Here is a 23550-nt window from a genome sequence, read left to right as displayed (position 1 = left end):
GGCCTTTGGTGTAGTTGCTCTTTTAGTGTCCACCTGAGCAGGATCTCTCCTGGCATTGGGGAGGTTGAACTTACCTTTATTTTGGGGGCATGAGGTAGAGGGGAAGTCTGCTCCAGCCCCTGTGGAGAAGAGGCTGGGCACAGAAGAATTTTGCACGAAAAGGCACAGAAGGATTTCACATGAAAAGGCATTCATGGTGATTTCTACACAAAATACTTTATTAGACAGCTAAAAACAGTGATTGGATCAGCAGCCAGAAAGGGAAGAGGGAGAGGGAAGAGTCAAGAGTCCAGCACATGTGGCCCGGCCCTTTTTCCCCTCAAATCCCCGTGGAGAGCAGAAAAAAGCCTCAACCCCACTCTCAGCTTCTCCCTCCCACACTGTCAGGATGCAACAGTAGCAAACCAGTGTGAGCACAGGTATAGAGCAGCTCCATTTTCACTAGCACTAACCCCGGTCTGTGGCCAGGCCCTGCCTGAGCTCCTCTTGGCCCCTTAAATGCCCCTCAGGAGGTGGCAGCAGGTGACAGTCAGACGGCAGGGGCTGCACCTGGAGAAGGAAGAGGGAAATGAGTCAGAGGGCAAGGGGGTATCTGGCTCTGCCCCGTGGGCTCCTCTCTTGCTTGTGGCACTCCTCAGTCCCCTCTGCACAAGGGAGCTGTCTCACAGCCCCCCCGTGTGCACCTCAGCCACAGGGACTGCCAGTCTCACCTTTGCCCCTGTGAGCAGATAGCCGGCGGCTTCTTCTGACGTTTAGAGGCACCTCAGGCAAGGCTGGAGCAGCAGTTGCTTTCCTCCTCCCACGAGCACGTCCCTTCCTTGCCCCATCAGCCTCCTCTTCCTTCTCTTCCTCCTTCTCCTCTGACTTTTGGGGGTTCACTGCAGCACTGCAGCGCCGTTTCAAGGCACGTGGGGTGGTGGCCTGGGTGGGCACCAGAGTGGCGCTTACCAAGATGGGAAACTCCACGTAGGATCATCACCATGAACTCATGAGCAGCCCAAACAAGGCACGGGCAACAGGACAGCCAGACACAGCCACAAAGCTGCTCACCTTGGGGCTCAGGGCCTTGGGCTCTGCCTTCACCTGAGGGCTCTTCTTGCGAGGTCTCTGCCCTGCAGGAGAGGATGTGCCCAGGTGAGGTGGGGTGAGGAGAGGATAAGGCAGAGCCTGCACCCCAAGGGACAGCCCATGTCACAGTGACCTTGCAGGGATGCTGTCCTGGGCAAGGAACTACAGGGTGAAAAACCATCCAACAGCTGCATGCACCCAGGCTGCTTAGGATGCTGCTAGGAAGCCTTGGGGACAAACAGGTTCTGTCCCTCGGTGCCAACAACTGTCACAAGCCTGTCAGCACCCCAGAGAGAATGGCTTTGCTCCTGCCTGTGCCCTTGTGCTGCACAGCAAGAACAGGGTTTCCCAGGCTCCAGCCCTCCTGGAGCAAGAGTGGGTCCCACAGGAAGGGGAGAGGAAACTCACCTTTGGGAGCCATGGGGCCAGCCTCTCCCTGTAAAGAAGGGGACAGAGCATTGACTGGGGTGCAGTCATTCTGTAGGCAGCAACAGCAGAATCCCTGCCTCTTTCTCCATCCTGCAGCCACCTCAGTGGCAGGGAAGCAGCCACATTTCCCTGGGAAGGCAGTGGAGTTGGGCTTGCTCTGCCTGCCCTGTGCCTTGGGGACTCTACTGTCAATTCCTGTACCTGCAAGGCCCCAAACACAGGGCCCAGGAGGGAAGAACAGAGCTGCCAGGCCACCCAAAGTCCCTTATTCCCTCCATCTGCTCCAGATTGCCCACCACACAGGAGGTCCTTGTCACCTCCGTGCCCAGTAACTCAATGGAGAGGGAGACCCCCAGCCACACAGTGTAATGGGAGTCTCAGCAAGCAGAAAACAGGCCAGTGTCCCCTTGGAGAAGTGGTCTGGGGGCTCCTACCTGGAACCATATGGTCCTGCCACTGCGGTCACGCAGGGAGCTCATGCCAGGCACCAAGTAACACTGCAGCCAGTTCTTGAAGGCGGCATAATTATCTGAGTGCTCAGGGTCAAAGAGCTGCTTTTCTGGAAGGGAAGACAGGGGAAGGACAGAATCAGAGCAGAAGCTGTGATCACCATGTCAGGATGCCCCCCCAAACGGCCTCCCTGCCAGCTCCATCCCCTCATTTCCTGTCTTGTCCCCTCACCTGCCATGATGACCTCCATGGGCACAGTGTGGCACAGCTCCAGGAGATCTGGGTTCTCTTGCCTCAGCTTTACCTTCTTGCTCAGTGTCAGGGAAGGATCCTGCAGGCATGGAGAAGGGCAGAGAAGTCACCTGCCAGCTGCCTCTGCTTCTCCCATCTTCTTCCCCATCTCTTGCCCTCCAGAGGATGAGCTGCCACACTCTCCATACACAATAGCCCTGAGCTCACCACAGACTAGACTTCCAACTTAACTGCAAAGACATGAAAGAGGGCTAACACACAAAAACACCAGCAGTGGGTCGTGTAGTTTGTTTTCAGGCTTAAAATAGCTGCTTCCTCTCCCCTGAGGCCACAAGATCAGCCTTGGGCTTTACTGCAGCCTTGTCCTTGGAAATCTTAAACTTGCAAGGTGTCTCCCTCACCTCTTCCTCTTCATCCACCCCAAGAACACTTGTAGACTTCTTTAGGGCAGAAGACTAGCAGAGCTCATCAAGGGAAACCAAACCACTGCTTCTGGCACCTGGAAACTTGCTGCTTTCTGAGCCTATGAAAGCACCTGGTATTCCCCACCTTCTTCCTCTGCTCCTGTTCCTTCAGGGCCTCCAGCACTGTCCGAGCTTTTTCAAAGGGAGGGATCTTCAACCTGAGAGAGTTACACACAAGCCTGAAGCCTCGCTTCTGGCACATCCAGTGTCACCAATTGAGGAGGCACAGCCGACTTAGCCAAGGAGCTGTCAAGCTCCAGCAAACTCTTAGAGACTAAACCTCTGTGGCAGGTCAGCGGGTGCTCAACAGACCTCACCTGAACAGGATCTCAGCACGCAGGTAATTCCCAATTCCATTGAAATACTTCTGGTTTAAGAGGGCCTCACAGATGGACTTGTCAAAAGCCCTGTCATCCAGGTTCTTCAGCACATTCTCCCTGCAAGTGAGCACGGGCCATCACGAAGTCATCTGGACATGTCTGCGCAGGAAAAGCAGCCAAAGGCAAGCGGGGAGCATTCCTCAGGACGCTCACCTGAAGGCCTGGTACTCGGAGACGACGCAGGGCCCGCGTTCCGGCTGCCAGGCGGCCCCCAGGCGCCAGGACCCGAAGCGCCGGGGGTCGACGAAGCAGAGTGCGCGCGGGGGGCTCTCACGGGTGAGGAAGCGCAGGTGGGCATGGCGGGGCAGCTCGGCGGCGGGGCACAGCCGAAACGACCCCGACATGCCAAAGCGGAACACGAGATCCTGCGCGGGCGGGCCGGCGGCGGGGTCCAGCGCGCTCAACGTCAGCCGCAGCTCCTTGCCCCGGGCGATGGCCGAGATGCTGTAGGCCTCGCTGCGGAAGGGCACCTCCGGGCCGCGACCTACCGCCGAGCGTTCCACGCCGCCCGCGAACACCAGCGCCCCGCACGCCCCGTTGATGAAGCGCCCGGCCAGGTGCAGCTCCGGGCACTCGGGCATGGTGGCGACCGCACAGCCCGAGCCCGCCGCCGCCGTCTGCAGGCACGGCCCGCCCCCATTGGCTGCGCCGCGGGCGGTGCGCGCTCCCATTGGCTGCGCCGCGGGCGGTGCGCGCTCCCATTGGCTGCGCCGCGGGCGGTGCGCGCTCCCATTGGCTGCGCCGCGGGCGGTGCGCGCTCCCATTGGCTGCGCCGCGGGCGGTGCGCGCTCCCATTGGCTGCGCCGCGATACCGGAGGTTGGTGCCCTGCCGAGGCGGGCCCGCCGCTCGGAGATGTTGCACAACGAGGGGACACAGCGGGACACAGCTTTGTCACCGGGACTTTATTGGAGCTGACTCGAGGACGGAAGAGAAACAATCTCCTCCCCAGCAGGAGCACCAGTCTGGACCCACAACTCCGTGTCGCAGCCTCTCGCCGTGGCCTTTTTCCGGCTCCTCAGAGAAGGGTGTTCATCAGGGTCTGGGCCTGCTTCAGCTCTACAGAGAGAGGACGGAGATGTGGGGGAGCTGCTGGTATTGCAGCATCCCTTCCAGCATCCCCTTCCCATCGTCCCTCCCACAGCATCTCCACCCCACGGAGGTTCCTACTGCCTCCTCTCCTGGCTCCTCACCTGCCAGCAGCACCCAGAACTTGTCGGCTGAGAGCGTCACAGGGACAGCCGTCATCTTCTCACCCTCTCTGTCGCGCACGTTGAAGGTCAGGTGCACCACGGGCTCATTGACCTCCTGCAGCTCGCTGGAGCTGAGGGTGTAATCCACCCGCCAGCGCACGGAGCCCAGCTGGCTCACTAGGGTGGGGAGTGGGATGGTGTCGGCGCCCCGGCTCACTGCAGCGCGGTGACTGACACTGACCCCCGCAGCCCTATTAACACCCGACACCCCACTCACATCGCAGGCTGCAGGCCCTGAGCCTGTCCTGGAGGGGGCTCTGCTTCTCCTCATAGGAACGGCACAACACGCTGGCATGTTCTGCGCGGCAGGGGAGACAACAGAAAAACCCCTCTGCTCACACCAGACCTGCAGCTGCCAAAATCCACCAAAGCACCCGAGGGAGCCCCCAGAGACTGATGGCACAGAAGGGAGGTGATGGAGAACAGCACAGCAGCCTGCCCTCCATCTGGGTGTGAAGTGTCAGCAACGCTCCACCATGTCTGGCTCGTGGTGCCCCCCTGAGGATTCCCCCTACCTTTGGGCAGTCCCAGCTGCTGCAGCTCACTTGACAGAGACTCACTGTCTACATTGTGCTTGGCTGCACTGGAGAGGATGAAGCCGAGGACAGCGATGGTTGCCTTCACATCCCCTGACTCTACAGATGGGAGGGAGGGTGAGCTCTGGCACCTTGGGAAGGCATCCCCAGACGCATTGCTGCCCATCCCCGGAGCAGGGCTCCATCGGGGGATCCTGGTAGGGACAGCAGTGCTTACCTAACTTTGCATCTGAGGTCAGTTTCAGGATCTTGTCATACTGTGGGAGAGCACAGTGTCATGGTAACACACTTACTACCAATGGTAACGCTAACAATTCTTACCTAAGCATAATTACTAATAACACTTACTATGCATATTATTACTACTAGTAGAGGCTGGTAGCATTCTTAACGCTGAGGCTTCCATGAAGAACACGAGATTAATTAATGTTGCTGATTATGCCACGGTAGTGCTGAAACACTTGGCTTCCACTGCGATAGCCCCACACTTACCTCGATGGCTTCCCCAAGCAGGTCCCGCAGCACCTGGGCGCAGATCAGCTTCAGCTTCACAGAGGACTGCGGGAGAGAAAGAGGGTGAGCAGCGAGCCGGCAGCAGGCGGGGGCGGGCAGGGGGATGCGGAGGACGCGGGCACTTAACTATTTTGGCCAGGGTGCTGATCTCGGCCAGCACCCAGTCGGGGCAGTCCAAGTCCCCGCAGAAGCGGAAGCGCTGCGGGGGAAGAGGCGGTCAGCCCGCAGCGGGCTCTGCACGCCCTCCCCGCTCCCTGTCGCCGAGCCCCCTCCCCACCATGTCGCCGCCGCTCCCCGCTCCGCGCTGCTATAGCAGAATCCGCCTTTGCGACCCGGAACCACTCCCGGGCGGGCTGCCCTCCGAGCCCCCTGCCCCGAGTGCCGATGGGGCACTCCGGTAGGGGCTCTGCGGGGGCCTTGAGCCGGGACCTGGGCACGAGAGAGGCCGGAAAAGGGGACGGGGGTCTCGGGACCGGGACCCGGGGCAAGAGCGGCCCCTTGGAGCCTCCCTGGCTCCGCCCGACGGAGCGCTCGCGCTACCATGGGCCGCGGCCTCACGGCTTCCGCCAATCCCGGCCCGTCTTTCTCCGCCCTGCCCAATCACAGCCACCCTTTCAGTCAGGGGCGGTCCCGACAAAGCTCAGCTCGCGCAGGCGCGGCCCGGCCCCTCAGCCCCTCACACAGCCCGGCCAGCCCCTCAGCGTCAGCCCCTCAGCCCCTCACACAGCCCGGCCAGCCCCTCAGCGTCAGCCCCGGCCCCTCAGCCCCTCACACAGCCCGGGCCAGCCCCTTAGCGTCAGCCCCTCAGTCAGCCCCGGCCCCTCAGCCTCTCACACAGCCCGGCCCGGCCCCTCAGCGTCAGCCCCTCAGCCCCTCACACAGCCCGGCCCAGCCCCTCAGCGTCAGCCCCTCAGTCAGCCCCGGCCCCTCAGCCCCTCACACAGCCCGGCCCAGCCCCTCAGTCAGCCCCGGCCCCTCACACAGCCCGGCCCGGCCCCTCAGCGTCAGCCCCTCAGGCCGGCCTGGCCCCTCACACAACCCCTCAATCAGCCCCGGCTCCTCAGCCCCTCTCACGGCCTGGCCGCTTGCTCGGCCCCGCCACAGGCCTGGAGAGGGAATGCGGAGTTCAGCGGTGGGGCTGAAGCTTAACAGACCGCCACCTGAAATAAAGATTCTGTTCTGGTGCATGAGCAGCTGCACCCGGCCACAGAGAGAAGAGGCAGAGGTGGCAGTGAAATAAAGTTTTGGGAGAGTGGAGCTGGGACCTCATTGAGGTGTTTATAAAGGCTGTGGGGGCGTGATGTTGATCTGGGGGTGAAATTCTAATTGTGGAGTTGAAATGAAACCCTTACCTGAAGTAGAGACAGGGGTGCCAGAGGTGAAGTAAAAACTGTGGCTGGGGAGAGGAGGAGATCCTGTCTCTGAGGCTGGAATAGAGACTGCAGAGGCAAAGCAGCACAGAGCTTGATCTGAAATAAAGACTGGGGCCCTCAGCATGCACAGCGAGAGCTGCCAGCAGCGGTGCAGGGCTGGAGCTGAGATAAAGCCTGTGGGGCAGGGTCAGGGCTGGAACAAACTCCAGAGCAGGATCTGAAATATAATCCAGGGTACTGCAAGGGGAAGCACTGGAACTGGAAGAGTGGGGCTGTCATGCACATTCTTGCTTTTTTAACTCCCCAGCACTAAGGTTGTTACCCCAGAGCTGGAGACGACCAAGCCCAGCTCGTTGGCACCAGAGCAGCAGCACACGGCTGTGGTGCTACTGGCAGCCCATGAAGTGAAGAGGGTTGAACACCACCACCACAGCAGACACACATCCTTCACAACTGAGTTTCACGGTCTACAAACATTTTATTTAAGACACAAAATTATTCCTTTATACACCTGAGTCTGTATTCTGCTCAAGGAACTCCTGGCAGCTGCTGCCACAGGATCAGGGAGAGCTTCTCAGCATCTCCTTCCCACCTACAGCCCCTCTCCAAGCTCCCCCCAGTTGCTGTTTCTTCTCTCCTCAGGCAGAAGTGTTTTGCCACTCAAAGTGACCATCCTCAGGGTCCTGCAGTGGAGAGGGAAGAAGTCACTTTAAACACTTGTGAAGGCAGGAATGAGGGTCCTTTCCCTCCAGCTCCCCCCAGGTTTCTCCAACCCCAGAGATCATCACCAGGTAACAGAAGAACCTGTGACCTGCATAAACACCAGCTCCCAGGCACATAAAACAATTCAAGGGATGCAAAGGCCACTCACCTCTGTCCAGAACCCCTGGTTATCCATTTCCAACGTCTGGATCCCCACTTCAGGGTCTCGTCTGTCCCAAAGGGCTCTTCCCTGCTGCCAGCCCAGCCTCTTGGTCCCCAGGCACTGGGGAGGAGAGCACAGGGGCTGCAGCCCTACCTGGCCCCACAGTCCCTCAGCCCACCTCCCACAGGGGCCCAGGAATGCTGGCCCAGCCCAGCAGACAGAACTGGCCCTTACCACAAGCACGACAGGTGCAATCATGATGCAGAGGCCGCCTATGACCATGAGGACCACTCCATAGGCTGGGAATCCTGGCTCGGGCGAGGGATGTACCAGGGTGTCCTCTGGAGCAGAGCACAGCATTTAGAGCCTGGAGCAGCCAGCTCTGCCCCACGGGGTGCCAGCCACCCACTCTGCTCCAGGACAAATAGAGGGGATATAATAACACCTGTTCCACACCCTTCATGCCTTTTCCTCCCATCCTATACCAGCCTGCAGCAGAAGGTCTCCAACCCCAGTCCCCAGGCTATGCAGAGGGAAAGGGCACAATTGCTACTAAAATTTTACTTTCTGGTCACCTCATCCTCTCTTCACACAAGAGATTGTGATCTGGCCAGCTGTGGATCTACTCTGCTCACAGTGGAGGCACGGGGCCTGTGGATCTCATGTACCCACCATGTCCCAGAGGGGAGCTTACCTCCCACAGAGAGAGAGAATGGATCCACGTGGATGTCAGAGTCAGCCAGAGCCTGGTTTGGCCCAACTGACAGTACCAGTGCCTCCAGAACTTCCACACTGGTTGGAGCAGGCTGACGGAATAACATGTTCCCATGGCAGAGCAAAGAGCCAGGCCTGCAGACAGGGTTGGGAAGAGCTCCAGCAGCTGCCAGTCCCACCATGACCCCACAGCAGGATGGGGTGGGCACACCCAGCCTCCTCCCAGAGGGTTTTGCTCAGTAGGAAGAGATCTCTGCACTCAGGGAGCTGTGGGATGAAAGGGACATCCCTGGAGGTCCAGCAAGTCACCACTGAAACAATGGGTTCATGCTTGACCTCAGCTCTCTCTGCAAATCCTTCTGTAGCCAAAAATATACACCTGTCAGCCACAACCTGTTGGCTGATACCTGAAGGGAGACCTCCCTGCCCCATACACCCCTGCCCCACTCACAGGAATTCTTTTATGATCGCTTTCAGGAAGCTTGGGTAATCCCTCAGGGCTCTCGCCACCTGGAAGAGAGGTTGTGCTCAGCTCCCCACCAGCTGTTGGGGATGTTAGGACACCCCAAAGCAGCCCCTCTTCCTCACATAGCTCTTCTTGTCAGCCTGCTGCAAGGACCTTAACCCCCTCTTCCCACCATCCTCATTCCTACCACATCACCGAGTTCCCTGGAGAGATTGTAGTGCTCTTCAGAGAGTGGATCCTGAAGCTCCTGGCTGAAGTGTCTGTTGGTGACCAGGAAGGAGACAGGATACACATGCAGACCAAGTTTGGACTCTGAAGGAACAAGAAACAAGCGCTGGGTGTGCAGATTTGGCAGTGACCCTGCCCACACCACCCACAGGGACTTGTCCTTACCCTGCACCGAGATGGAGGTCAGCTCCATGGAGAGGTCTGAGAGCATAGTTAGGGCTTCCAGAACGTCCATAACATCAGCATGGACAGCTGTGTCAAGGTAGAGGTCTCCCGTGATCTCTGTGTTCCCACTGAGGTTTCTGAGAAGAGAGAAGAGCTCTGAGCAAGGCAGGAGGGTTCAGACCCAGCTCCAGCACTTTTACTAGTGGTTTTCCCCTGAGACCCACAGAAGGTGCTCAATTATAGTTTTCTCCAGCTACATATCCTTTCCCAGCTTTTCCCATCCTCTCCCTCCTTGCAGCACAGCTCTTGAGGTGCATTGGGCACTGGAGATAGCGAAGGTAATGAAATGAAGATGTTGGCAGAGGAGTAGCTGCATCCCATACCTGAGCTGGGAGATGGTGAAGTTCCTCACATGGTAGAGGGCACTGACAGATGAAGTTACCTAGGTAGGGAGAAGGCAACAGCTCACACCTTGCCTGTTTAGCACAGGTTATTCCACCACCCAGGCAGTCTGTGCCCATTCTCCCAGCATCACCCGTTGCAAGAGCCCCCAAGGCTTGGCATACCTCCCTGATCAGCTGCTCCAGAAAATCCATCCTGCTTATCCCAAGATGGGAGGCAGTGAAAGAGATGGACAGCTTCTCTGGGTCCAGGTTCTCCAGGCTGAAACCTAAGGAAGTTTGGAAGAGTTATACTCATCCCTGTTCCTCCAGCTTCCTTGGGAGGTATTGTTCAGCTTTGAGCTCATCCATGGCCACACCCCAAAAGCAGAAACCAGCAGAGCATCCAAGTGAGGAGGAATTCCTTTGAATGTGGGAAGGGGTCAGGATGTACCATTCCCCAGCACAGGAGAGCTGAGGCAAAGAGGGGAGGCCAGGGAGTCAAGCAGCAGCACTGGCCCACACAGGTCCAGCTGTGCCCTCCACCACCCTTAACATCCTTACAGTGGTTTTACACAGGCCAGGAGAAGGGATGTTAAGTGAAGGAAAGCCTGGAATCCAAACTGTGCAGGTTTTGGGGTTTGATAGAGGCACAAGGAGGGCACTTGGCAGCAGCAGCCCTGCTGTGGGGAGATCTTCAGGACTTACCCCCAGACAGGATAGACTGGGGGTCCAGCTGCCAGCTGAAGATGCTCTTGCCCTTGCTTGCCTCTGTGGTGAGTGTCCGGATGAGGTGGGAGTTGGTGGGAGCAGGAGCATCCCCCCGGAACAGAACCTCCCCTCGCACCACCACTGAGCCATTCCTGGGAGGGACAGAAAGGAGACAGTGGGCAAAACACCTGCTGCCTTTTGTTTTCCCCCAGGTGCATTTATCCAGAAATTTAGACAGGGCTCCCTCAGGATGATGACACCAGGGAGGGGGTGTAGCCCCTCACAATGACCTGTCTGGAGCATTTTTCTGGGCAAACCCTTCCTGCCAAGACAAACCTGCAGCAGCTTGGAACAAAACAGAGACCCACTGCTTCATCCAGCAGGATCAAACCCATCATTATTACACACACTCGAGTGTTTGTTTCTACTATGGGAAAGTTTAAAGAAAGCTTGGGAACACATAAGAGGAAAGACAAAACAGCCTACACCACCAAACATTGGTTAGAGTAGATGTTTCTGCCTTTATCAGCCATCCACTCAAACATCCACCTCCCAGGATTCTGGGAGGCAAAGGAAAAATGTTCACACATAGTGTTTATGGCTGTAGTCACTCCTCTGCTGTGCACATTTCCCAAGAGAACAGAGCCTTTATCAAAGTTAAGTGCAACAAGTTGCTCTTCTACACAGGACTCTCATTAAGGCCAGGATGGGTACCACAGGCCACTGCTTCTACAAAACCCACCCCTCCACACTCACATGAACTCAAGGACATTTGCTTGCAGAAAGCTCTTGTAGCCAGACAGCATCTGGTTGAGCTGGAAGGAAGAAGCACCTGGTAATTAATTGAGAAGGTTTTCCAAGCTCTCCCGTGCAAAGGGGAAATGTAGGGGCAGGTGGGCAATAAATAGAAGAAAGTCAGCTCAGCATGCTCAGGGGAGGGCATTCTGGCACCCCAAGGAGTGCCTGGAGATGACCTGGGATACCCAGAACTGCCACCCACATTCCTGACAGGGAATATCCCAACAAAAATAGGGTGTGCCATGGCCCTGCTGGCTGCCAGAGGTGAGGGGAGCCCAGTGCAACCTCAAACCAAAGTCCAGTGGAGCAGTGCTAGGGGTTTACCCACCTCCACCATGCCTGGGGGGCAACCAACCAGCCAAGGGCTGATGCAGCACACAGGCTTCTCACCCCAGCAGGGCCTGGTACCACCCTGCACCCCAAAGTGCCAAATCTGTCCCAGCCACCTCCAGCACCCACCATCAGTCTCACGTCTCTCTCCAGTTGCTGGTAGCTCTCTGAATCCCTGCTGCCCAGATCTGGGGTGTAAGTGACGCCCAACAGCCGGAATTGCAAGGGCAGCACGATCACAGGCAGTGTGGGAAAGGGGTGGGGTGCAGGGGGTTTTGTCCCTGTGGAGCCAGGTTTGCCCTTTGTCACCAGCTCAGCTGGGTTGGACGCCTCTCTGGTGGCTGCAGGGAGATGCTCCATGGCTGTGGAGGAGTAATGGGAAGTGCTGGAGCCACTGGACATGACATGGGTCACTCCTGTGGGCACAGCCAGGGGCTGGGAGCTGAGCAAGGAGCTGGCTGCATGCCCAGCTCCAGGAGAAGTCGGCAGGCAGGCTGGAGATGTCACACTGCTGGTGGTGGCAGAGTGGTGCCCAGGCTCAGAGCCACGTTCCAGAACTGGGTTTGTGTAGCAGGGGGGAGGCACAGAGCCTGGGCTGGCTGGGGTGGGCCCTGGAGGTCCTGCTGGAGTAGGAACAGATCCCAGTGATGTTGTCCTTGCCTTGCTGTGCCTGGATTCTTCCATCCCGAACATCTGTCCAAGATCTGGGATGACGCCAGTGGCTGCAGAGCTCATCCCAGTCACAGTAGGACCTGCAGTGCTGGAAGCCCTGGTCTGAGCTGGGGAGGCTCCACTGGACATTGGCAGTGCAGGGGGAGAAGGCCACTCACTCTGTGTCTCCGAGGTGACAGCAGGAGGCCCTGACTCCACCATGGGATGGGAGGAAGCCAGCACACGCTGATTGTGGGCACCAGGAGCTGTTGCAGTGGTAGGAAGCGATGCCAGGGCTGCATCCAGGAGTCCAGACCCATTTCCTGGAACCTGGGCCATTGCAGCATCCACCAACAGAGCAGCTGTCCCAGGCAGGGCAGTGCCAGCAGTGCCCCAGAGCCCCTCAGGGGTCAGGGCAGGGGGCACCCACACCGTGCCAGGGGGCAGCTCAGCAGAGCTGGGTGTCCCTTGGGTTGGCAGAGCAGAGGCCACCACCTGCTCTGCTGTGCTGGGGCTCCAGGAGTCAGCTTCCATCAGTGTCCATGTGGGGACATCAAGTGGGACCTGAGAACCCACAGCTGCCCCTTGGGGTGGCACCAGTTGGTCGGGTACCACCTGCATCACTGCAGAGGGGCCAGAAGCAGCTGTGGGGAGGGAAGGCAGGTGCAGCCGTACCTGGGAGGTGGCAGGGAGCCCAGCAGCTGGCTTACTCCAAGCTCTGGAAGTGGCCTCAGACTCCCTCTGTGGGCTCCGGGGCTCTTCTGTGCCCGCTGGCTGCCCCAGGTCACCAGCTGGAGTCACTGCTGCCGTCTGTGTGGCACCGTGTGAGCCTGGCCCTGCTCTGTGGAGGCGTCCCCGAGCAAGGTGACGCCAGGATCCAGGACGGGGGACACTCTGACTCTGCAGGAGCCGAGCTGAGGGAGCAGGCACCCCTATGCCGGGCCACTGTGTGGGGGACAGAGTCACAGCCATTGCTGTGCCCAGCCTGAGGCCCTCCCTGTCCCCAGATCCAGGCTGCCACTGCAGGGAGGTCGGAGGTGTCCGTGTGGCCGCAGTCTGTGTCTCCAGGCTCTGTCCTCCAGCATCTGTCCCAGGCGTCACAACTCCTTGGAGCCCTGGGAAGCAGCCCAAGGTGAGGAGGTCCCCACACGCTGTCACCAGACTGTCACCCACGTCTTGCTGGGAGGCCAATGAGCCCGGGGGACCCCAGGTGACAGCAGCCAGAGCAGTCAGGCAGTAGGGGACAGCGGTGACACACACACACACGGCCAGCAGCAGGAGGGCTCTGCACCCCAGCCTGCCGGCAGGAAAAGCAGCACATGGGGCTGTGCCCGCAGCCCCATCCCTCTCAGCACGGAGCAGCGCTCCCGGCTGTGGGGCAGCAGCATCTGGGGGGTTTGGGGGTCCGACCCCTTGTCTCATCCTGGAAGAAGCCACGGGGAGAGCTCAGCTGTGGAGAGGGACAGCAAGAGATTTAGGGTGGGGTTCTGCAGCTCCCACATCCCAGTGCCTGGCCCATTCCCAAGCTTCCCGTCCCCAGAGCTCCTTATTAGAACACCTTCCTTCTCTCCAGCAGTCTCCCAAGTCAGAAAAGCAGATGCCAAGCCTCAGCACCTCCTGGGAAGTTCCCAGTGCAGCACAGGGCTTTAACCAGCCCTAGGCTCAGACATTCCCTGCCCCAAACGCCCACCTTGTCCACAGAAACCTCCCCAAGGACAGCCAACCCACCAGCACCCCACACCTGGCAACACTCCAGAAGAAGAAGGCACCAAAGCCCGGCCAAGCCCTGGCTTTTATTTGGTTCCACAGGTGGTAGGGGAGGTGGATGTGGCTCCATTCCAGCTGCTCCCAATTAACACACAAACTCATCTGCACTTCCCCAGGTGAACAGAGTCTTAGCTTCCCTCTGCTCCTCATTGAGCTGTCGACAGCAGAAGGAGGGGGTCGGCCTGCCCCTCCAGGCAGGATGATCCCCAAACCCTGCTGGTGCTCCCCAAAACACCCAGTTTGTGAGGTTGTGGCAGTGTTCACCTGCTATAACCGCGGCTGGGAATCATGGATTGCAGCACTTGGCCTTTAGGATCAGGCAGATTTTGTGCCTGATGGAGGCTCACAAGGGAGAGGGTCTCAGGGGTCCCCACTGGGTCAGCCCAGGCTGTAGGAATGCACCTGACCATGATGAGGTGGGCACTCCACAGTGGCTGAGGTTTCCATACTATGGAAGGATTTGTGTTTCACTCTTTGTCTCACTTACAAGGCAAAAACCCCAAGACTTTGATGCTTTTCTTACCTTATTTTGCCTTGTGCCAGCACAGAGACACCTGTTGGATCTTTAGAGCTGTACCTCGAAACCTGTTACTCTATCTTTCAGGCAGTATGCCAAGAATCTTGCCTCAGTCATTACATACTTTTAAAAAAGCACAAAGCCCCTCATGGCATTTTTGGGGTGTTTTAGCAGGTGCAAGGATACTCCATGCGCCTGGCACGGCTTTTTTCCTTTGTTCTGTTTGTTATTTTCATCTTAATTAAAACATTTTTGCTTTCCAAACATCTCCACTCAAAGCATCTTGTTAATATCTTTAAGACTTTTTGGGGTTGGCTGACAACCCCAGATGTGACTCTCCTGTGAGGAGCTCATTACACTCTGGCTCTCCATAGTTGCCTCACAAGGCTGAATCCCTTGAGCATCTCCCACACTCTCCTGCCCAGTTTCTGATGCTCAGACATCCACCAGGACCCTCTTTCCAGGCTGTCACCTGGGGAGTTTGCGGAGGCTGGGATGGGCTCCTGTGATGGCATCCCGAACACTGGATCCAGCCTCTAGTGACGGGACAGAGGGACTGGGCACAGCACTTGTGGCTTGTTGCAGGGAGAAGCTGGCAAGTGCATCAGGTGAGGGAACTGGGGACCCTCCAACCCCAGGAAGGTCCAACTGTGCCCACACTGCAAAAGTCGAAGGCTGCATTCGGATGTATGAAGAGATGCACAGGCTGAGAGCAAAGGAGAGGCTGAGACAGCGGCAGCAGGAGCAGATGGTGAGGGCAGCCTATGCCCAGGCCATTGAGCAGCTGAAGCACTTTGATGAACTGAGGAAGCTAAAGCAGCATCAGGAACTCCAAGAATTGCAAGAAGTAATGGAGAAGAGCTCAAAGGAGGCTCAGGAGCAGCAGGAGAAGTTGAAGGAAGAACACCGACGCAGAGCAAAGATATTGAACCTAAAACTGTGTGAGGCTGAGCAGCAGAGGCAACACCAGGAAGAGCCGGAATATTTGCACAAGGAAGAGAGCCAGGAGAGACTGTGTCACCTTTATTCCACCCACGACGAGCTGCTGCAGCTGAACCAGCAGATTGATCCCAACTACAGGCAGAAAGACTTGCCCAGGATTGATCTGTCTGCATACAGCAATCGTGACAACCAGATCTGTGGATTGGTGTCAGGGCTCATCCATGCCATGGATGAGAGAGGATTCCTGACTCAAGCAGATGTGGACAGCACTGAAAGAGCAGGAGATGCAAGGGTTGATACCTAGCATGCAGCAGGAAATCACTGCAGCCATAGAAGAAAAAAAGAGGAAAGATGAAGAGGAAAAGAAACAAAAGCAGAAAGAGTTAGAGAAAAAAGAGCAGACTCCTGTCCCTGCACAGCAGCTGGGAGGAAAGCAGCAGAAGGAAGGATTTCAAGTTAAAACAGAAGAAAGTATCATGCAGTGGTACCAGCAGCTTCAGGATGCTGCTGAGCAATGTGTTGCTGCTTTCAGTGAAATTGGAAACTGCAAAGGCAACACTGAGGTGAAGAAGATAAAAACAAACTTGCAGAAAGCAGCTACAATCCCTGTGAGCCAGATCTCGATCATATCAGGCTCTAAGCTGAGAGAGGTGTTTGACAAGATCAATAACCTGCTGTCTGGTAAGGCTGTTCGGACTGAAGGGCAAATGGTGTTGGTGACTCAGCATCCACAGGGGCTGCAGTTTGTTTGTTACAAACTGGCAGAGAAGTTTGTGAGACATGGGGAAGGAGAAGTATCTTTTCACCATGATTCAGCTTTCCCAATAGCTGTGGTGCTCTCAGGAATCTGGGAATTACACCCTCAAGTCGGAGACGTCTTTTTAGCTCATCTGCACAAGAAGTGTCCATATTCTGTGCCATTTTACCCTGCTTGGAAAGAAGGGACGACCGTGGAAGAATATCAGAGGATGCTTGGATATGAAGTTCATGATTCTACAGTGGAAGAACATGATCACTTTCTTAAAAGGATGTCAGGAATGATTCGTCTCTATGTTGCCATCATTCAGCTGCAGTGGCCTTATGGAAACAAACAAGGGGCACATCCTCACGGTCTGAGCTATGGATGGCGCTGGCTTGCACAGATGTTGAATCTGGAGCCTCTGGCAGATGTGACAGCTATGCTGCTTTTGGATTTCCTGGAAGTGTGTGGCAATGCTCTGATGAAGCAGTATGGGATTCAGTTCTGAAAAACAATGTTCTTTATCCAGAAATCCTATATCCCAAGGATAGAAGCTGTGACCAGCTCTGGCCAGATGGGCTGTTTGTCACGCTTGAAGAGTTTTGTGCAGAAATGTCTACAGGCAGAGGAAATTCCATTACCAAAGGGCATTCTGACACCTTCCTTTTGGAGAACATAAATCAGTTTGTATTTCCTTTCCCCCTAATGTTTAATTCAACAAGATTTATTTGTTAGACTTTGAAGCTAATCTTTGTATTAGTTCTATGTAAGTTTTTGTACAATAAACTATTGAAACTTCAAGAGTTTTCCTTCATATGTTTAGTCATGTGGAAGATGCTTTAAATCCATTGTCCAGATGGCTCCAGAGATTAGGGAATTTTGTAATGAAAAATTGCACAGTGCTGTTTTGCTCATGGAAGTGAAAATACCACACAGAGCAGACATTAGAGGTTAGGTTTGTTCCTTTTTTACTCTGAAGATTTTTTTCGCCATCAGTTATCAAGGAAACTAAGTGTTAAATACTTAAAAATACTTAACCAAAACAACGGGGTGGCCAAAGCACATAAGGAGAGATAACATGAGTTTTGGGGCAGATAAAGGACAGAGCTTGAGGCAGCTTGGCACTCTGTTTTTTCAGCGTTTTGTGAGAGAGAACAGCTGGGTTGCTGCTTGCTGGGAGAGGAGTTAAGTGTTGCTGAAAGAGTCCAGTCCTGGGAAATCTACCATCATCTGCTTGCCCTGGAATTCTGAGCTCTTCTGCCACCCTGTGGGAGCTGGGCCAGCTCTGCCCCGCCATCGCAGTTTCTTCTTTCTTCTTGCAGAGGCACCGCTCCTCTTGCTACGGTGTGACCCTGCACCCCCCTGCCCTGCCAGGACACCCTGCCTGCTGGGACACCCTGTCCCTGCCTGCCAGGACACCCTGCCATCCCAGCTACCAGCCCGGGACTTTTCGCTGTTCCATCTTGGTGCTCTAAAAATCCTACAAAGGCACCAAGACCAAACTGCCCTGGGTTTTTGTAAAGCAAAGCCCTCGAGGTTCTTAGTACTGTTTTTGTTATTAATGCTGTAGTTGTGTTTACTTTGTTATACATACTAGCATAGGACTGCTATTTCTATTCCCAAATCCTAGAGCCTAAAAGCCTCTAACTGCAAATTTATGATTGGAAAAAGGAGAGGAAATAGTTTGCATTCTCCATTCCAAGGGAAACTCCAGCTTTGCCTGGCAGATACCTGTCTTCCCAAACCAGGACAGATTAGTAGCAAAAGCTGTTTACACATTGAATCCCTTAACACTACCAGAACAAGCCCCAAACCCACTAATCTTAAACCATTTCCTGTCATTAGATTAGGTGATGCCCAGTCACCTAAACCTAAAGTAATGGTAAAAGACATTATCACAAACAAGTGGGAAGGTCCCCAGGACCTCATTGCATGGGGACATGGGTATTTGTGCACTTCCACAGTCACCAGAACAAGATTGATACCAGCCACGTGTGTCTGCCCTGCCCCATGTCCTGCTGTCCTGTTCAGGACCAGAGACAACTCCCTTCTGATGATCCCTCAGCAGCTATTGTGGACCAGCAATTTTAACAACTTCTACACCTTTTACGTGGAGATCTGGGACTTTTAGAATTGACAGTGTGTTTAAGGATTTTACCTATTCAAATGGCACAAAAATTTTATAATATGAAGACTTGAGTCTTCATCTCTGTATGTTATTTAAGGGTGTGAGTCATGAACTTGGCAAGTTGTTTTCCCTGTTATCTTCTCATAATTTGTTTTGGGTTGTAATGCAAGACGTAACCAAAAGTATGCATTCCATTACTATCTGTTGAAATGGCTTGGGGAAGTGTTTTTTTCTCTGGTATGACCCATTCCTCATGACTCTGGGGGAGGGGATGGGTGTCTTCTGTTAATGGGCAGCTGTTAAAACCAGATGGGGCTTTTTCTCTTCCTTGACCCATCCTTCCTCCAGGGGATATCTGCTGTTAATGGGCCATCCAGGCTCACTGCATGGCTGATACAATTACATCATCCCATTGGGACATGCTCTAAACAGTGGGAGAAGCCCAGCACTCCTACCTGGATAAAACCTAAGATTCAGAACACCAGGACAACCTGTTTTCCACTGGATTCCCAGAGGAAGACTGCACCCTTCTATGCCACCACTGGACCTTCATAGGAAAACTACATCCTTCTTCATGTGGGCTCCAACAGAACCATATCCGTCATTCCAGAAGAACTTAATTGGACTGCTCCCAACACCCTGACCAACAGGAAGTCACACTGTAGTCTGATTCTGTCACTGTCTTTTTTTTTTTTTGTTTATTTCCTTTTCTTGTACTACTACTTTTTTTAAAAAAATATTCCTAGTAAAGAACTGTTATTTCCCTATCTTTTCCTGAAAGCCCCTTAATTTCAAAATTACCCTAATTCGGAGGGAGAAGGATTACATTCTCCATTCCAAGGGAGACTCTGGCTTTTCCCTGACAGACACCTGTCTTCTGAAACCAAGACAGACTTTGGTGCCCAGCATAGAACATGAGGTCATTGAGAAAAGAAGAGTGAAAAAAGTGTTCCTGAGCCCCTTAATTTTTTCTTTTGAGTGCACTGGGTATAGAAACCTCATTAGATAACACCACGTGGTCTAGCTCACCCTGGTTTGGGTGGCACATGGTCATGGCTGTATTTCTCCCATTTCCAAGCCCTTATCTAAACACAGGCCCTATAACTAAGGCTTACTGTGGCTGTCATGCAGTTTGCTTTATGGGTTAGTAAGGTGAGGAATTCATGGATTTTTAACTTCTTCTGGCAGGCGGGCACATAGATCCAGAACTATCACACACAAATTGTGTGGTTTTGGGGTTATTTAATAATAGTACCTACTGTGAGGAAATGACACTGGGGGAAATTTTTCCCAACCCTTCACCCAGCTCTTTGGGTCTACCTCACCAGTTCTTGAAGAGTTCAAATCTTCTCTGAATGCTAATATCATACAGTGGCTGGTGTGGCTGATAGGCCTTTTCTATTTAGCATTCAGAGATAAGGGGAGATGGACCTGAATAACCACCTTGATACCTACCCCACAGAATACAGATGCTCCCCAAGAGCCTGACACAGCCCCAGAGTCTAGGGATGCAGCCCCAGAGTGTGACCCTGCCCCACAGCCCACCTCAGAAATGAACCAACCAGACTGGGTGAAGGTTCTGGTGCAGGAGATGGGCCAGATACTAAAGGAGCACATTTTCCCAGTGGTGGCCTCATTAGCCTCATTATCCCCAGAGGATTGGAGACCATCTCCCTGCCTCAAAGAGGGAGAGTCTAAAAGTGCAGTAGTGGAACCCACAGACATTACAACCATCCACAGGGACAGCCACAGCCAGCAGCAGTTGCCCCTGTAGAAACAAAGAAGTGTAAGATGAAATCAGAGCACCCAGGTAAATAAGGATAAGAAAGGAGGGCCCTCACAACCTGCAGGGGAGCCACAGGTTGAGGTCATCACCTAGTCCCTGATGCATGAGAGTCTCCGTGATCTGCACAAAGATATTACACGATGGGGATGTGAGGCTTATACAGCCTGGTTACTTCAGGTCTGGGACCTTATGGGTGCAGGTGTGCAGCTGGATAGTGAGCAAGGAATTTGGGACCCTTGACCCAGGACTCAGGTGTAAATCAGGTATTTGTAAGGGAGCCAGAGCCCCTTTCTCTTTGGGAGCAACTTTTAATGAATGTAAGGGAAAGGTTTGTCCACAGAGAGAGAATTGTCTGGGTTTAGATAGACAGGTATCCGCCAGGGTGTTACCAAATATCAGAAAATCGTATAGCAGTAGTTATGCTAAGGCTTCTTGGCTAGCATTAGGGCACTAGGCCTTGGGAAGGTAGCCTGGGAATGTGCTGGGTCTGTGGAAACAATAATCAAAGGGATTAGCAAAGCATGAAAAACATGCTGAAAGGGCAAACCGTCTTAAAGATAAAGCTTGAAAAATTACTAGGAGGGGGTCTAGTGACAGGGAAAAGTAAACTTTGGTAATTAACCTATAGTTTTGAACAAGACAAGCATGCAGAATTTATTACTTTAGGAGTCTGTTATTTAGTAGATGAATGTCTTTGCTTTGATCAAAGAATTTTTCTGTTTGCCACGTAGTATGATGAAGTAATCTTTGTAAAAAGGTATAAAAACCTGAGTCTTGATGAGGGTCTTTGGGAATCCTGATTTGGGACGCTAGTCCCCAGGACCCCGGGCCCCGAATAAAGCACGACATAAACTGACTTCTTGTTGGTTTGTGTTTTCACTTCGTTTCGGGCAACAAGGGAAGATTGGAATCTCCCTTGGAATGAAGAATGTAAGCCCCCATTCCACCTTTTTTCAAATTATTATAAATTTGCAATCAAAAGGCTGTCAGGCAAAGGTTTTGGGAATAGTTAAAGCAGTTCTTTACTAGGGACATTAAAAATTCAAAATAAGCAAAAAACAGAAAACCAAGAAATCCTAGAAAACCCTGACAGAATCAGAAATACAACCTGACACCCTGTTGGTCACAGCATTAGAAATAGTCCAAAAGTAAGACCTCTTGGAGTGGCAGATGTGGTCCTGTTGGAAGAAGAGATGGTCCTGTAGAGAAAAAGGGTCCAGAGATAGGTCTGGTCTTCCTTTGGGAGTTCCGAGGGTCTGACTGGATGCCTGGTGACACGTGTGGCTCCTTTTTCTCTAGGTGGAAATGGTTTGACTCCTTCTCCCTGGGTAGAGCATCTCACAATGTGATGTGTCATGTCTTTGGTGAGCTTTAATGGCCCTTTAACAGAGGATATCCCCATGGAGGTAATCGGAGGGTGAACAGAGATAAGAAACACTGCCCCATCCAGTCTTAACAGCTGGCTTGGGAGGTAATGGGAGGGTGAACAGAGACAAGAAACAATGCCCCATCCAGTCTTAACAGCTGGCTTGTTATCAGAAAGGCAGTCACCCCCTTCCTCTTAGAGTTACACCTCCCCAACTGGGCTTCGAAAGATGGAATAGAATAAATTTATTTTTTTTTTTGGTTACATAAGCCAAGACAAGAATGCAGGAGCACCATCATACAATGCACTGGAAAACCCTTGAGGAAGGGATCTAACAGCTGAGGGAAGTGGTGGTATTTGAGGGACTCTTTGGGAGGGGTGAACAGCTTGATAATGACCACAGCAAGGTTAGGTGTACAGGGCAGTTGTTGTGGAATCTGGCAACTCATGGACCATCTCAATACACCACCTTCATTGCAACAATTAATAGTGATACCAACTGAGAGGCAGTGGGTGCTTGGCCAGCAGCCTCAGAAATTACAAGAGTATGATCAATGGCCCAATGCAGGCTCAGGTCTCTGCCGTGGTAAAGGAACTCAAAGAGGAGATAAGGGAGGTGAGGGAGGAGATGAGAAAGAACAGTTCCCATGTGGCACTGGTGCGAGTTACAGGCCCCAAAGTCAGAGCCCAACATCCCCCAGCTAGAGAGGGAGGGTACACCCCACGAGCTGAACTGTGGTTTTATCTGCATGACCATGGGGAAGACATGAGAAGGTGGGATGGGAAACTCACTTCTGTCCTGGCTGCACAGGTGCATGAGCTGAAAGAGGGAAACAGTCATCCAGGGGGTTCCACAAAAATAAAGGTAGCCTAAACCTCCCATGACCAAGCTGCCACGTATTATAGAAGTGAGGATGAGCTATTGCATCCCCTTGAAGGAATCTCTATATGTATGCCCAGGAAGGAAACAATAACCAGTGCTATAGAGGGGCCCTGCCTCTAGCCAAGAAGAGGCACGGGAAAACTGGGTCTTTTGGACTGTGTGGATTCGATGGCCTGGCACATCAGAGCTACAAAAATATGAAGCTTTGGTTGATACTGGGTCACAGTGTACCCTAATGCCCTCGGGACACGTTGGGGCAGAATTGATTTCCATTGCCGGGGTGACAGGGGAATCACAAGAATTGACTCTGTTGGAAGCTGAGGTGAGCCTGACTGGGAAGGAGTGGCAGAAACACCCGATTGTGACCGGCCCAGGGGCCCCGTGTATTCTGGGCATAGACTTCCTCAGGAATGGCTACTGCAAAGACCCTAAGGGACTCAGATGGGCATTTGGGATAGCTGCTGTAAAAGTAGAAGGCATTAAGCAATTGAACATCTTGCCTGGACTTTCAGAGAACCCATCTGCAGTAGGACTTGTGAAGGTAAAAGAACAACGAGAACCTGTTGCCGCCTCGACAGTGCACCGCCGGCAGTATCGGACAAATCGAGATGCCATGATCCCCATCCATAAGATGATCCGTGAGCTGGAGAGCCAAGGGGTGGTCTGCAAAACCCACTCACCCTTCAACAGCCCCATCTGGGCTGTGCACAAGTCTGACGGAGAATGGAGACTGACTGTGGACTACCGTGCCTTGAATGAAGTGACTCCACCGCTGAGTGCTGATGTGCCGGACATGCTGGAACTCCAGTACGAGCTGGAGTCCAAGGCAGGAAGGTGGTATGCCACTATTGACATCGCCAATGCATTTTTCTCCATTCCTCTGGCTGCAGAATGCAGGCCTCAGTTTGCTTTCACCTGGAGGGGTGTGCAGTACACCTGGAACTGACTGCCCCAGGGGTGGAAACACAGCCCCACCATCTGCCATGGACTGATCCAGGCTGCACTGGAGAAGGTTGAGGCTCCAGAGCATCTGCAGTACATCGATGACATCATTGTGTGGGGGAACACTGCAGCTGAAGTGTTTGAGAAAGGAAAGAAAATCATTCAGATTCTCCTGGAAGCTGGCTTTGCCATCAAGAAGAGCAAAGGACTCAGTCAAGGGACCTCAGTCAAGGGACCTGCCCGAGAGATCCAGTTCCTAGGAGTAAAGTGGCAGGATGGACAGTGCCAGATTCCCACTGAGGTCATCAACAAGATCACAGCGATGTCTCCACCGACCAGCAAGAAGGAAACACAAGCTTTCCTAGGTGCCATAGGCTTTTGGAGAATGCACATTCCAGAGTACAGCCAGATTGTGAGCCCTCTCTACCTGGTTACCTGCAAGAAGAATGATTTCCA

At 53.9% G+C, this 23550-nt stretch overlaps 4 protein-coding genes across 4 annotated transcripts; 1 reads left to right on the top strand and 3 right to left on the bottom strand.

Moving 5' to 3' along the window:
- Window positions 1-201: 201 nt before the first annotated feature.
- NEIL1 (nei like DNA glycosylase 1) lies at window positions 202-3641 on the bottom strand. The gene is made up of 9 exons (XM_066328732.1): window positions 3197-3641; window positions 2981-3100; window positions 2749-2821; window positions 2179-2278; window positions 1932-2056; window positions 1477-1504; window positions 1039-1112; window positions 711-921; window positions 202-549 (listed from the first exon to the last, which is right to left on the bottom strand). The coding sequence occupies exons 1-9, from the start codon at window positions 3622-3624 to the stop codon at window positions 530-532; spliced, it is 1179 nt and encodes a 392-aa protein (XP_066184829.1). The 5' UTR covers window positions 3625-3641; the 3' UTR covers window positions 202-529.
- Window positions 3642-3928: 287 nt separating this feature from the next.
- Window positions 3929-5869, bottom strand: COMMD4 (COMM domain containing 4). The gene is made up of 8 exons (XM_066328731.1): window positions 5621-5869; window positions 5471-5542; window positions 5323-5388; window positions 5048-5087; window positions 4810-4929; window positions 4512-4592; window positions 4235-4411; window positions 3929-4100 (listed from the first exon to the last, which is right to left on the bottom strand). Exons 1-8 carry the CDS (start codon window positions 5621-5623, stop codon window positions 4060-4062), a joined length of 600 nt encoding a protein of 199 aa, XP_066184828.1. The 5' UTR covers window positions 5624-5869; the 3' UTR covers window positions 3929-4059.
- A 1305-nt stretch (window positions 5870-7174) lies between these two features.
- Window positions 7175-12452, bottom strand: LOC136367214 (mucin-1-like). Its single transcript, XM_066328730.1, has 12 exons — window positions 11503-12452; window positions 11002-11060; window positions 10243-10397; window positions 9721-9824; window positions 9538-9596; window positions 9155-9291; window positions 8949-9073; window positions 8747-8805; window positions 8276-8430; window positions 7816-7922; window positions 7588-7701; window positions 7175-7399 (listed from the first exon to the last, which is right to left on the bottom strand). The coding sequence occupies exons 1-12, from the start codon at window positions 12361-12363 to the stop codon at window positions 7355-7357; spliced, it is 1980 nt and encodes a 659-aa protein (XP_066184827.1). The 5' UTR covers window positions 12364-12452; the 3' UTR covers window positions 7175-7354.
- A 2523-nt stretch (window positions 12453-14975) lies between these two features.
- LOC136367213 (mRNA export factor GLE1-like) lies at window positions 14976-16743 on the top strand. Its single transcript, XM_066328729.1, is given in 2 exon segments — window positions 14976-15529; window positions 15531-16743. Coding segments are annotated over 2 exon segments (1674 nt in total). The 5' UTR covers window positions 14976-14993; the 3' UTR covers window positions 16669-16743.
- The last annotated feature ends 6807 nt before the right edge of the window (window positions 16744-23550 follow it).

Source organism: Sylvia atricapilla, chromosome 13, assembly GCF_009819655.1.
Source record: "Sylvia atricapilla isolate bSylAtr1 chromosome 13, bSylAtr1.pri, whole genome shotgun sequence".
NCBI classification, from domain to species: Eukaryota; Metazoa; Chordata; class Aves; order Passeriformes; family Sylviidae; genus Sylvia; species Sylvia atricapilla.
Note: the sequence above shows the minus strand (reverse complement) of the source record. Positions and strands in the feature narration are given on the sequence as shown.